This window comes from Anolis carolinensis, chromosome 5 (genome assembly GCF_035594765.1).
Source record: "Anolis carolinensis isolate JA03-04 chromosome 5, rAnoCar3.1.pri, whole genome shotgun sequence".
Lineage (NCBI taxonomy): Eukaryota > Metazoa > Chordata > Lepidosauria > Squamata > Dactyloidae > Anolis > Anolis carolinensis.
In genome coordinates, this window is record NC_085845.1 from 19,776,584 (window position 1) to 19,791,720 (window position 15,137).

At 36.6% G+C, this 15,137-nt stretch overlaps 1 protein-coding gene across 4 annotated transcripts in view; it reads left to right on the forward strand.

Moving 5' to 3' along the window:
• Window positions 1–15,137, forward strand: part of ccser1 (coiled-coil serine rich protein 1) — an 815,269-nt gene that overhangs the window by 443,027 nt on the left and 357,105 nt on the right. For all 4 annotated transcript variants that reach the window (XM_062983628.1, XM_062983630.1, XM_008111053.3 and 1 more), the window contains exon 8: window positions 5,293–5,376. In XM_062983628.1, the coding sequence (XP_062839698.1) occupies window positions 5,293–5,376 (84 nt within the window). The remainder of the gene's footprint in view (window positions 1–5,292; window positions 5,377–15,137) is intronic.

Consider the following 15,137-nt stretch of genomic DNA (forward strand, 5'->3'; position numbering starts at 1 on the left):
TTTTTCCGCCATTCCTGATAAATCCCTAGTGGTGTTTTTCTTCTTCTTCTGGGTGTTATAACATACATTTCCATGATTTCAGAATCTAAAATTGGACCTACAACGATATTCTAATTTTGTTGTTTGTGCATATCAAAATAACATCTTTTGGTGCAACCAAACCCATTTCAAATTCCCTCCTGTCAATGAGTGAAGTTGAAACAAAGACAGGTAATGGGGTTCTGATTCTGATTAGTGCCTCCTTAAGAGCTAGCAGGTGGATCAGATGAAGGATGTCTGCTCAGCTGGTGATTAGGCCAGAGGAAGGATGATACTGGAGGCATATCTTCTCTGGCATGATAACCAGTTTAAAATTCTTCTTTTATTTGACCAGCTACTGCCTCCTAAACTTAACTGGCAGCAGGGGGAGGGAGTATTTTTGGACTTTTGCAATATGACTATGCAGCCATATTGAACAACAAGCAGCTACAGCTCCATATCTCTAAGTTACAAATCCTGCCCTAGTTTTACCATTTTTTGCCAGCATTTAGTAAAAACTACTGCCTAGCCAAAAGGTTTATCAGGAGACACACTGAGGTTTGAGTGGAAGTTTCCTAACGGCACAATTCCACTCATCATTTTGAAACCACCATTGCATGTTCTCATAATACAGATAACGACATAATTAAGCCAAAACAAAGGGACATTTTGGGAGCATTTTCCACTATTAATGCAGTTTGAAACCACTTTATCTGTCATGGCTCAATGCTATGGAATCATGGCAGGTGTAATTTTACAAAGTCTTTAGTTTACTCTATTAAAAGATGTTGGTGCCTCACTAAACTAGAACTTCCTTGATTCATTAGTATTGAGTCATACAAATTAAAACAGTGTCAAACTGTTAATTCTCAAATGTAAATAAACCCTAAGGTCCTAATCAGATGGGATAGTTTTAGCGTCCTAGGATGCTTCCATTCAGTTTTGAGGATGGAGCCCCATTTGGCCATCACACAAGGTTCCCCAACCAGGGTGGAAGCATTATTGGATGCTTCTCTCCCAACACAGGAGCCTGCCAGTGTTGTGCTAGCTCCAATGGAGCCAGCATGGATCCTCATTGGGAAAGCAATGTTTCTCACGTATGATGGGGAAAGTGTTGCTATGAGGGAGAGGTGCATAGGGCAACAGATTTGCCCTGCTGCCCCCTCAGTCCGGTGGCGAAGTGGGATGCTTCACCTCGCCTTTGTGATGAGGTCATAAGGCATATAGGAGAATGATATTCTATTTCCTGATCCTGGTTTCTCATATAATTTATGTCCTCCCTCCATCATTCAAGATCTTATTGGACTGCATTTAACACGTTTATATACTTCAGAAACAAACTGCATGCACGTTGTTGTACTTTTGGCATTATCATGATGTGGGGGAAAATGTAGGAGGCTCAAAAATACCCTATATAAAGATACTATTTGTTTTCTCTTTAAATATAGCCAAGTTTAGGGGAAAGGATTTGAGTCTGTTGCTCAGATTAATGTATGAGGTGGAATTTCTAAAGCCCATCAGTTTCACTCTCTCCTTTGTGTGAAATCTGTTTGCTTATGCCTTTCTTTTCTCCTTCACCTTAAAAGCTTCTGTAACAAATTGTGATGTATTTGACAGTAATGGTCCAGAACCAGCAAGCCTTGAAATGATGACCTGCTCTTCACCTCAGGTTTTCTAGCATTTCCTACTTTTAGGCCTTTCAAGTTACATATACATTGAGTGACTCCTGTGTGCCACAGAAATGTCACTGTATTGTAGTCTATGTCTGGGATTATTCCACCCATGGTGTCTTCTCATTGTATTATATCTTGTTCTGTGGCTTTTCTAATGCTCTTTAATTTATTGGTGACAAGCTGATGTACAGTAGTTGGTGCTTCTCAGAAGAGGGTAACCATCAGGGTCACAAATGCCAACACTCAGGCCAACGATGATTCTCAGTAATGGGTAACAGATATAGAATCTATTTGTTTTTTTTAACTAATTAATTATTGCATTGGATGTGCACTTCCAATGTAGACAGTGTATATTGATGTACGGTATATGCTTAACCCTTGTCTACAGTGTATCCTATATAACTATTGCCCTGAGTCCCCTTGGAGAGATAAGGCGGGTTACAAATAAAGATGATGATGATTTAACCTCCTTCTCCAGGTAGAATGTATATTTTTGATAACAGTTTGGGCACAGCAACAACTGCTTTTAAGATGAGTTTTTGCAAAGGTAGTAATAGTCCAGCTCACTAAAATATGGATTAATATGGACCGGCATCCATCTTTCCTTCCTTCCTTACTTACTTCCTAGTTGGACAAGTACTTCTTATAATTAAAATTACTTGTTTGTGAGTTCTGGTTGATTGTGCCTTCTGATTATTTCTAATTATAATCATACCGTTCAAGCCTGTTTACTTTCCCAAGGGTAAGCTTCACTGAATCTAGGGGGGCTTTCTCGAAAGAAAACATGCAAAGGATTGCAATATTGTCTGAACATTTCTGTGCTTGTAGCATAATTTATGAATTAAGCACATATTCAAAGGTTAGATGCTTGATGTTTGAAAATAACCTTCTGATTTGTTGTTGAATATAAGCACAATTTGACAACTATCTGGTGTTCTTTTTCTTTTGAGGGTAAAAAACCTACCATATACAGTTGCTGGTCTCATGGTTCTGATTTTCTGGTTTACTTACATTGCATGGTGTGCTAGTATTAGTTGTACCCAGTTGTACAAGAAGCTTCAATGTATATATACACTATTTACATTGCACTATAAAACACCCTCTCCCTTTTCTAGATAATCCTAGAGATTATACTTTGAAATCATATGAAAGGTTCTCTTTGGGTCTGTCTACACTATTTTTTTAAAAATAAAATAATGCATACCTCGTAGCAACCTTGACCCAGGCACATGACCTATGTCTTCTTTAGCAGTGAAAGTTCTTCTTTTAGGTTTTAATGTGATATACTAATCTTTCTTGTTTCACAGCTTCTAATAAAATCTGGTCTCTTGCTGTATTTTGCCATGAATGTACATCTAGATTAAACTGGGTTTGGGAGAAAGCAGTGAGACAGGATGTTATGATGACAAGTGCCTCAATTTTTCAAAAAATGTCCAGTTCTACCTGTTGGACTGTATGCTTTGTAACATTCAGATCTCTTTAAGTTGTTGTAAATATAACAATCCCTACTCAGAGAAGGGGATAGATGGTTTCTTCATATGCAGATGCTTAGAGGACCACTCTCCCACTTTCTCTTTTGTCTCCTCTCGTTCCCAAATGATAGGATGGTCACAGCGCACCTGAGGGCTGGCGATGGTGGCTGTATACCAGAATAGTGGCAGCTCAGGCACTGTCCTATAGGTTGTGCAGCTGCCCAGGAGCCAGAGAAGAGGAGCATGCCATTGGTCCTACAGCCAAATTAGGAGCTAGCCTGAGCAAGGGGAGGCAAGATATACCTACTCTCAAGTAAACACTAAGCATGGTCCTGGAATAGTGACTGTTAAAAGGAAAGATATTGAAAGGGGAAAGAAAGATGATGTCCTGAACAGGGGCATCTTTCACACTACAGAAGTATAGCACTTTGATGATACTCTTAGCTGCCATTGCTACATCCTATGAAGTCTCAGGGTTTGTAGTTAAGATTAGAGATCTCTGGCTGAAAATTATAAACGCCCTTTCCTAAACTCCCTGAACAATCAGATAATCTTTTCATTGGCCGCCCCAAGACTGGTATGGCCTGCCAGAAGAACTCCAACCAGCTAAATAAGCTGTCAGATTGTAAGACACAATTGAAGATCTTCCAGCTGGCATACCCAGTCATTTTTCAACCATGAGTTTTGGATTTGCCTTCTATTGCCACTATATTGATCCTTGTACCATGTGTTTTGGTGTATGTATTTTATAGTGGTGTGTTTTGGTATATGTATTTTATTGTATGTATTTTTTGTTGATGTGTTTTGACTGTGCTGCACCCCACCTTGAGACATTAGGAGAGGTGGTAGGGCAAAGGTAAAGGTTTCCCTTGATGTTAAGTCCAGTCATGTCTGACTCTGGGGGTTGGTGCTCATCTCCATTTCTAAGCTGAAGAGCCGGCGTTGTCTGTAGACACCTCCAAGGTCATGCGGCCATCATGACTTGCATGGAGCGCCGTCATTCCACTCCCGGGATTTGAACCTGCGACCTTTTGGTCTGCAAGTTCAGCAGCTCAGTGCTTTAACACACTTCGCCACTGGGGCTCCTAACGGAGAGGTGGTAAACAATTTTTATTTTTAGATTATTATAAACTGCAAATTTTTCAACTTTCATAGGAAGAAATCATGATAGTTAGAAGTGAGATCACAGTGCTCTAAAATGCTCCCCATTATGTTAACATGTTTTTATGGGTCACACTTAGAAACATTCCTAAGAGCTCGAAGTGGGATAAACTGTGATTCATTTAAATCACCAGAACTACTATTGTAAGATGTTTCCTGGGAAATAATATGGTTCTAAACTATTCTACGAATAAAACAAGAGAAAAATGATTTAATAATAGTCACTACTAATTTACTTGGTCCCTCGACCTTTAGTTGGATATCTCTGTCGTTTAACCTCTAGCCTGTAGTTAAGATCCTTGTTTAGTTGGGTTTCCAGGGTGCTTTATTCTTTTCTCAGTTTAATTTCATGCTTCTTGCCAAATCCACCCACAAATAACCTGTGTTGTTTGAATCCCATTTAGAAGAGCTCCAAACACACTCACAGGTCACTACATTTGACTTTGTAGCAATATTGTTGACGGTCATGCTAGGTTATTTCCCTTCATGGAAGGGTTGCTTCCTTTCTGTTTACTGAATGCCTGCCTCCACTTTTTCTTACTTTTTTTCCTATCTGTAAAGGGCTTGTTTTTAAACCTCCAATAATGCATCAGAAGAGAATTTTTGCAGTGCAGTTTTGTACAAGCACAACTATGAAATTTTACAGCCATCTGTTCCTTCACTGAAGTAAAGAGATGCCTGACAGAAACTTCAATAAAAGGCTTAAAAGTATCAAACACTAACGAAATGGACTTAACACACAGGGAGCTGTTCCGCATTTCTGTGCATATAATAACTTCCAGTGCATTAGTTTGTTTACACTGCAAACTTAGAAAATGTTATTAAAAATATCACACATGATGGAGGGACGTTGAGTTTCATTACTGGGATGTAATTATCTCACACTGTGTGAAGCTGCCGTTTCTTGTCAGGAGCAAAGGGAAAAAAACACTAAGTCTATTATAACATCTCTTTTGATGTTTTTGTAGGATATTATGAAAGATGAATGTTCAACATTGAAGCTACAGCTGAAGGAAAGAGATGAACTCATTTTCCAGCTCCGTGAAGAACTGGTAAGTGAGAGGCAATGATTACTTCCTTTAGGAATTCAGTCCACCCAACAAGGTCACTGGATGGGACCACCAAACAAATAAATAAAGTGTAATGTCAGCTCTAGGTAAGAGAGCTGGGTGCCACATTAATCATTCACTTCTTAATCATCACATTCACTGATATATCTACACATTATGACCTCTGAAAGCTCAATCACCTAAGGAAGACCTAGTGTTTGTTTGAGAAAGATTGTGTTGACAGTTGTCTTGCAGTATCAAAAGCACATTAATCACTGATGGGAGAAAAGCCACCTTTCTGTGTGGGCTCTCTATGGCAAACACTGTGATGAGGTTTCTGCCATGATTTACACACAGAGATCTCTTCTAATGGCAAAAACAGTCAGCAATATATATATTCATTTCTGCCTGAAGCACGTTTTTCTCTTATTGGATGGTATCAAGAAGAGCATTTTTTCAAAAGTTAATGTCCTTAGTTCGGACTAGTGCACAAGATAGATGCTAACTAAGATTTGTTGTACCTTCACTGACTGCTGTGTATTTACTCGGAGTTAATAAAAATCTATACATGTCTTCTTGAGTTAACTTATGCAACTCAACGAGGAACATGAAAAATAGTTTTATAAACAGGAACTGATGTTCTGAGGGAATCCTAGCCAACATATGGAAAAGTTGTTTTTATAGAGTGCAGTTAGCTTGATTTTGGTAAAAAAAAAATGTTCTCCAAAAGCAATTTTTCAAGCCCCTGTGCTCTTTATATTGCTCAACCGAATTTACATGCGCAAATGCAAATCACATGGAAGTTTCAAAGAGTCTTGGTCAAATTGATTGCCATTATTTTTAGGCACTAGAAGGCACAGGTAGGTGTGGGACACTACATATGCTAATGTACCAGCACAAAGTTGTGCAGTGAATGGATGCCCTGTTCCAGGAGCAAGCTACTGATGGCATCATTGTGGTTATCCATTGGGCAAATGTGAAAATAGATGATACTAGCTGCAGTACCTCACATCAGCATAGTCAACAGTTGATATATTTTTAAATTAAAGGAAAAAAACTTACCTCCTAATATCACACCATGATGTGAGTGATTTCTTCTTGCCAGCCAAACTCCTTTGTGGGTATTGATGCCTACATTCTTCTTCTTCTTTCACCTCCATATCCCTCCAAAAGCTACTCTACAATGATGGAGGCTGCGATGATGGGTATGAGAAGCTATGGCTGAGGGGAGGGGAAGGGAAGGGGCAAAACATCTTGTACACTAGAAGAAGCAACTTCTTTTTGAGTGGGGAATTTTTGGTTCCAAACCACTGCTGTAATTTGTGACAGAGAACCAATTTAATTGGCAGTTTGGCTTCACTCTGCAAATCAACAGTTTGTGTTTATGCAATTATTTTTCCATATTAAAAAGTATAAATTAGTTTCCATGGGGAAAAGTGGTTGCTTTCAAGAATTAAAAAGAGACCTTCTCAAAGTTTCTGCAATAAATTCTGGTTATCTGTGTCCTCTGTTCAGATGTGGTTACATTAAGGGATGATGTATTGTCTAATTAGGATATAAAATTAAGTGACAAAATGGAATACAGAGAGCATCAAGCTTTAGTGCATTGGTTCAGTAGTGAAAAACATTCGTCATGTCTGAAGCATATATTACAAAGTGGCTAAGGACTCTGTTGCTATAGAATTGTACACTTTTGTTACAGTGATCTGTGGTGGTCCATGATACTAATATTTCTCAATTGAGAAGAAAATGTTGTTGATGCTGCTGTTGTCATAAGCATAGAAGGATAGTGTTAGCACTTCATCTTAGGGAAAGCCTATTTAGCTGTATTTATTTGTTTACTTAAAGCATGAATCATTCTTGCTTTATTTTTTTTTAAAAGGACTCTCTCTGAGTGGTTTATGAATATAAATGTTATGAGAGTCCTTGGTTTCACGTTTACACTCGAAAGTGGAGCTATGTCACACAAAGAATAAGAGAAGGAGGGAAGGAGGAAAATGAACTACATGTTTGTGCAATAGGAATATAAATCGTCCTCATGTGTGATTACTCTAGTTTGCTTGCTGCGACAGGAGAAAATGAATTCACCTCTGTAAGTATTCTCCATGTATTAAAATGTCACAAAAAGAGATAAAAGTGGGCTGGCAGGAAGGCATAAATCCTTTTGTTTTTTTCACAGAAACCTGTTTTTTTCTGCATGGGAAACAGTGGTTTTTATGCAGAAAGCCCATTTTTGTTGCCTCCCCCCAAGATTTGCACATGGAAAACACAAAATTTTTTGCATATGCAAAATCTCACACATGGCTTTTGTCACAGAATATCCCTGCACAATATTTCATAATATGGAATATCAGGGGGAAATGCACAAAACTCTGGTGGGCCTATTACCATTTTTAATGAGGTTTTCCAATTTTCAGGAAGGTGTTTTCTCTCTCTCTCTCTCTTCTGGGGCTTAGTGGTTTGCTTATTTTTATGAGCTATTGTTTAAAGTTCCCATAACAAAATGAAAGGTGAGAACAATGTATTCTCTTGAAACAAGACCAGTTGTAAAAATACTAATAGGCTACAATGCTATAAAGGGAATAATATAAATATGCAACCAGAAGTCAGTTGCTTAGCTGTGAGTTTTTGTTCCCCTGTTCATTATTAATTATAATTTGAACCTCTTGTAAAAAACAAAGAGTGAAGTAGCATAATTTTAAAATACATTCATTAAATAAATAAAAAGCCTAAGCAAATCTTTTTTAAAAAATAAAACAAATATGATTGCAGATCTAATGGAATGTTTTTATTAGATTACAGACATCACTAAGGATATTATCACACAAGGCTCAAAACACAACTTGCAGCCTCCCCAACCATGAATTAAATAATTAATTCCAGACCAGTGTTCAATTCATCTGTAAGCAATAGTTTTCAATGAACTGGGAACTCCAATTTTTAGGCAGCTGCAAAAGCTTCAAATTCTGTTCAAAGTAGTTTTAGGTGTACAGTAAATCCAAAAGTGCTTCAGCCGTAAGTCATACCTGAGGTTGCTGGACCCAGGGCGTTTAATATTAAATTTGTCCAGGAAAGTATTTGTTAGTTGCCTTTTACACCCCACAGTTATAGCACATTTATCCCACTTTAACTGTCATCACTCCATAGGATGGAATTAAAGTGAAATCAAAGAACTGTAGTGATGTGTTGTAAAAGGGCATTATGTATTGGGTCCCATTAGGTCATATAATATGTTTCACTCCATAAGATAATGGGGTTTGTATCACTCCATGAAATAATAGGGGAAATTATAATTTAATTATGAATCATTGATACAAAAGAAACCATTATTATATTTAAGGTATACTGCCGAACGCATTCATCTTGAAAACCACTCAAATCCATAGTCCATAGAGAATATATGAGCACTAGACTTCCTTTAGAGCAAGATGCTGGGACATACGTAGTAGATCTGCAGTTCCTAGGTTTAATCTCGCATAATTAAACTGACAGTAAACATCAACATCTTTTCACTTGCCAATTTATCTAAAATCATCTCTATGAAGTATGCAGCAGAAGTTCCTCTTAAGGGCAAAGATAATAATCTCAGGTTTATTTGTAGGGGGTTGAAACACAGTTATCCTGTGAACTAGTGTCACTTTAGCCATTTTGTTTAAGAGATACAGTTAGCTGTCTCATGTCAAATTTATATTATACTGGTTGATCTTTTCTGAACCAAAATTCTGAAAGTTGAAATACTTCAAAAACCCAAATTGTCTACATGGGCAGCTATGTGAGATAGTGAAAAGAATTGCTTACGGATGGTTTGCTTCATGTACAACATTCTTAAAATGTTACGTATAAAATTACCTTCAGGCTATATGTTTAAGTGTACAGACAGCCCCTGAGTCATAAACAAGATAGGTTTTGTTGGTTTGTTCTTAAATTGAATTTGTATGTAAGCCAGAAATGTATGTACATTTTTAAAATGTAACTCCAGCGAGATATATTCTGTATTACATTATATAATTAGTTCAGACTTTTCCAAAATTATGAGGGCCTTCATATTTATTATGTTTAGACCAAACTCATTTCCAGCGATTATTAATGAAGTATCACTTTTTATTTGAACTATACTTTTACTTGCCTAAGCAAGCTTTTTTTTTTCATTTTGACTTTTAAAAATGGGAATAATATGCAAGTGCATACCCACTACAGGAAAATGGATAGAAATAGAGTAGTAATTTTAATGCAGCTCAAAACACCTTTTCTAAATTGAATTAACTTCCATGCCATTGAGTCTTTAACGACATGATAATCTCCAATAACAGTAATAGTCATACACAGGGAAATCATATTGCACATTCATCCTTATGATAATTCCTCACTTGTTCTGCATTCTATTGTAAATTTTGATCATATTTCACATTGGCTATTTTGTGATAGAATATTACGGATATGAGGGTGATTTACATAAGAAGAGACATCTGTAAGTACTTTCAAATTTTCTTTCTTCATATTTAGGAAACATCTAAGTAGAAAAGAAATAGATTAGGTGTACTTAAACATTATTAAAGTGTCAGATTCCATTCCCGGTTTTTTACAGGGAGAATTAATTGCACGTATGCCAGAAAAAGGCTTATCTCAGCAGTAATTACTCTTCAAGTCAACTCTGTAAGGCAGCTGTAGAGTGTGAAAATGACAGTATCCAATGATACACAATGTGGATTAGCCTCCAGTTCCTCGTATTCTCTGAAGCCTTGATGAAAAGCTGTCAGTGAGATACAATCTTTAATATTCCCTTGCACTTGTGGAGGTGATTCTGCATATTAGTTTAAGTCTCTATCACAAAGCATTGTCATTTGGTGCCAGTCGGTGCCGGATGCAGATAAATGATTGCCATGGCATCTCTGCAAAAAGAGGTTTCTGGTCTGATGCTGATTTCCTCCGACATATTTGCATAGAAGGAATATGGCAGCAGAATGGAGTGTGCTGGCAATAAAACTCTGTCCTTAAGTGTCTCTGGAGATGTAACAATGTGATGAACACCCCTTTAATAATAATGCATTGCATATGCTTGTCTTCTGTTAAGGTGTCACAGGTAGACTGCTAGTTTGAAGAGATATGCATGATTTTACTGACAGGTCTCCTTGCGGATTTAGATAAATATGACCTGGCTCTATTTTGAAAGTGTCTTCATCTTTGTATCATCCTCAAGAAATCTTACACTATCTGAGTGAAGATTGATGCAGTGGAGAAGAATGGCATGCCTCTTCTATATTGTGGTATTCCAAACATTCATTCACCTAGGTTCAAAATCTTATTTATTTATTGTTGTATGAACATGATTTTTAAAAACTAGAATAGCGAGAGAATTAATAAATTATTCAAAATGTCATGCATTTCTTTATTTCCTTTTTTTTAAAAAAAATCCTTCCCTCTTCCGATGGAATCAGCAGGGTGTGAGCATAGTTGTGTCTCCCCACCCTGTTTTATCTACACAATGATCTTTTATCTACACAATGATCTTTTTATCTACACATTGACCACTTAAGTCAGTTGCAGATTGGTATTGAAGAAAATAGTTTTGCTGCACAGATGATTATATAGGAAATCCTGGAACTAGTTTGAGGACCAAGTGGTAATTGGTAACATAACATAAACCACAGAGCACTGAAACTCATCTAAAGCTTTCTTGCAGATGTTTTGTGGGCATTTGTTGTCAGTGTAGATTGGGATTTTGAGAGGTAGGTGAGACTTACAGGAAATGACAGTGAGTCAAACACTGAGATGAATGGGGATTGTCATTTGACTCTTCCTTAGGCTCAGACTTACAGTACTACCACTTTACATTCACATTAATCTAAACCCAATAGCATATGGAGCTGGGTTCCAAAAATGTGCCCAAGGCTATTCATTGTTTCCATGGTCATGCTGTGATCTGTAGCACAGTCTCCAGCAAGAAGTACATAACTATCATTAGAATGGCAAGGTATTGATGATGGCCTCTGGCCAGTGAAGACCTCCTAGTTCATTTTAGATTCTAGGGAAAATTCAGTCTTACTTTTTTTGAGAAGTCACTTATTATCACTTTGACATTCTATAATACCAGTAGAACATTCCTCCAGCATCACATCTCAAATGAGATGATACCTTTCTGAACATCTTTCTTCACTATTTAGTTTTCAAAACCATTCCTAGAAATCAGAAGTATGATTTACATGGTACATATTTTTATACTTAAAGAACTTATCTGGTTCCTTCATAGTTACTTTCTCAAGTCGTAATCGTCTTCTGATTTCTTGATTACATTATCCATTTTGATTTATGGCTGAACCAAGGTATAGAAATTCTTTGATATTTTGATGTCTTCACCATCTGTGTTGCATATTCTACCCTATTTTATAGTATGCATGTGAATGCTTCTCACAAATATCTGAATATGTGTCTTTTTCATATAGCAAATCACATGTCAAGATCTTTGGCACGTGCTATCTGAACTCTTTTTGCAGTGTTGGCTGGCTGCAGTATCACTCTTCACTCCTTATTTTAAATTGTCCTATTAAGCAAAACAGGATTTATTACAGAGTTTGACACAGTCTCTTCCTTGGATCTGAACCTTATTTCCATAGAAATGTAAATAATTTTAACAGCATTAAAAAACCAGAATGTTCCATATGATCATAAATCATACTTATGGAGAGGTAAAATTATGGAATAGCCCTGACATGGGTGAAAGGGAAATATGATAAAGCTGTGGAGAAAATTAGAAAGTCATTTTGGTCTCTTTCTAAATGGGTTTCCTGACAAGCACTGAAATATTCATTAGAATCTGATGATACTATTTCACAAGCAAATTTCCCCCCACTAATACTCATTTCCCCGCCAAAATATACTACTTCCAAATTTTGTTGCTATTTCATTTCATTTTCTCTATAGTACATAAATAATCTTCATGACAAATGGAATGATTTGAACAATATAGATGGTGAAGAAATAACACAAGGTGTTTCAGTTTTCCAATAAATTTAAATATGAATTCCACTGTGTAAAGCTGTAATTTGCTTCAACCCAAAAAGCTTTGTCAGTGGGGCACATTCTCATGCTTTACTGATTGCAAATGGTAAGAAAGAATTGCCTATTCAGCCAGAATAGGTTTTTTTTTTTGCAAAAAAATAAATATGTCAGGCTGTTTTTATTTATTTATTCTGAATTGCAGGTGTGAATAAAAACCCTGCTTTGCTTTGTCCACACTGGTAGGAAAAGAATGGACAGCAAGACAACAAAGGTTGATCTTAGAGAGATTCTGTACTTTTTCGGAATGTTTGTAAAATGTGTGAAATAGAAAAATGCAGAATTGGTTGCTTTCTTTCATGGGTAAGTAAGCTAGTAGAATTGGATGGGTTCATGGCATATTTTTGATCTGTCACTTTCCTGTTAAGCTGAATGTTTCACAAAAGGAAAAACTACTTTTTGGAGAAAGACAAGAAATTTGTGCAAAGGACATTTTATGTAGATTGTAGAACTGATGACAGGGGAAAGCATTTGACATCTAAGGTGATGATGAGATCTCTCTGTTGAACTGGAGAATTATCATGATAGCTTTTCACTGTTGGAATTGCTTTTATTTTTATTTTATTCATATTCTGCATTTCACTCACTCAGTATGGACCTGAAGGCATCTCATAATGTAGATTTAAACAATGTACATTTAAGAAAATAGTAATTCTAACAAAATTATGTTCTCTTTTTTTTTAAAAAAAAATCTATTCTAAACATCATTAAATAAGAGTGCATCTATGATGTTGAATTAATTCAATTTGGCATCACTTTAGCTACCATTGCTCAATGCTAAGGCACTTCGTGGTGTTTTTAGCCTTCTCTGCTTGGTGCCTCATTCAAACTATAAATCCCAGGATTCTATAGCATTCAGCTTTGGCAATTAAATTGATGTCAATTTGTATTAACTCTACATTGCAGGTGTGCCCTGATACAGATTTAAAGTGTTTAAAACATTACTATGGGAATACAGTCACAGCATCCCAATTACTGCATCCATTTTTACAGAAAAATAAAGATATCCTTCTGTAAAAACCAGCTAATAGCCAAAAATCTGTTGAGATAAAAAGCTGTCTGCTTGCTGACAGAAGGAGATTTTACTGACAGTTACCTGTGAAGCATACATTAAAACTAGAAGCATAATCTGATTTTTGTATCAAAACATCATGTCCTAATTCCTTGACAGATGCCAATAACATTCCAAAACTCTCTTGAAAAAGGTTGAGGAGATACCTGTGTATGTTTTTTGGGTGTTAGTACTTGACATTAGGTTACAACATGTGCCACATTAACCTCATTGGAGGGTAGGCATAAGATAAATGATTTTTAAGTACTAAAGATAAGGAAGCAGGGAAATTGGTAGGATCCTTCTCCTGGCACTTCTATGTCTGAGATAGCTGATTAGTAAGCTTGCATGAACAGCTTCCACATGGGATGCTGAGATTAAGAGCATTCATTTCAAGACCTTGAGGTACCTTAAACTTTAACTCTGTGCATCTAGGAGCAAGACCCACAGAACACATGGAATTTGCTTCTGTAACACACTAGGCCTCTAAGCATTGAATGGGAGCTGAATGGACTATCCTTTCACTCTTTTCAAACTCATTAATTCTGTACTCATTTAAGGTATTGAACAGTTGAGTAAGTAAGTTTCCTCAGTTTGCTGAATAAGCACCTCTCAAAGGCAGTTAAGGAGCAAATGCATCTGGCCCTGTGTCTCCGGTGAGGATCCTTCCAGTTTATGATTGCTCTGATGAATGAAGTATTGCTGGAGAGGCAGTCCGTCTTGCATTTGAAATAATGAAGTCGATTTTTGATAAAACATTTTAAGCTATTTGCAGGTTTCCCAATTTTTTTAAAAAAATTGGGGGCTCCTACCCTAAACAGGCTTACTAAGAAGAAATCACCACTGAAAATAGTGGAACTAATTTACATAGAAATGGACTGTTATTCTCTTCCACCTCTCACCCATTTTAAAGGTACCAAGATTTTTATCACATTACCTAGTTGGACTTGATACAATTTTAATAGTCTGCAGTTTATCAATATATAATACCCTAATGATGATGTATGATCATTCTCTAGAAAATCTGATTAAAGAGCATACGATTTTGCTTAACCATTTTTAATTACATACTATGTTGGCTTTATAAAGTAGGGAAAACACTAGTTGGTAAATACTAAATTATACGATTGTCTCTCTGATTTATCGTCTATATGCTTATGGTTGAATTTAACATTGGTCCTGGCACTTTGATGCTTTTCTTATGTAGTTCCCTTTGGGTATAGAAAATAAACCATTTTCTAATAGTGGTTTCATTCCTAGCACAAATAAAGGCTTGAGATCACATTGTTTTTCATGACATCTTTATTTATAATCAGATGTATCTTTATTCAAAGAACATTTCCCCCCCGATATGTGATAGAACTGTAAGAGACAATTTAATGTGTTTTCTTAGTAAATTTCCTCCTAAAGGGGTAGGTCAAATGTATGCAGACGGAGGGCTTATATATATTGCAGGGACCGGGGGAGTATGAGAGATAAACTCTATTTTGTGGTTGGTGTAAACAGAAGCTTTCTTTCAATTGTAGACAGCAGAACAGACAGAGGGAAGAAGAGGAGAGAGATGAAGTCTAAATTGAGATAATGGTAGTCAAAGAAATTCATTCAGTCTGCTCTAGATGCATACTTTTCTCTCTCACACACACACACACATGCAACACAC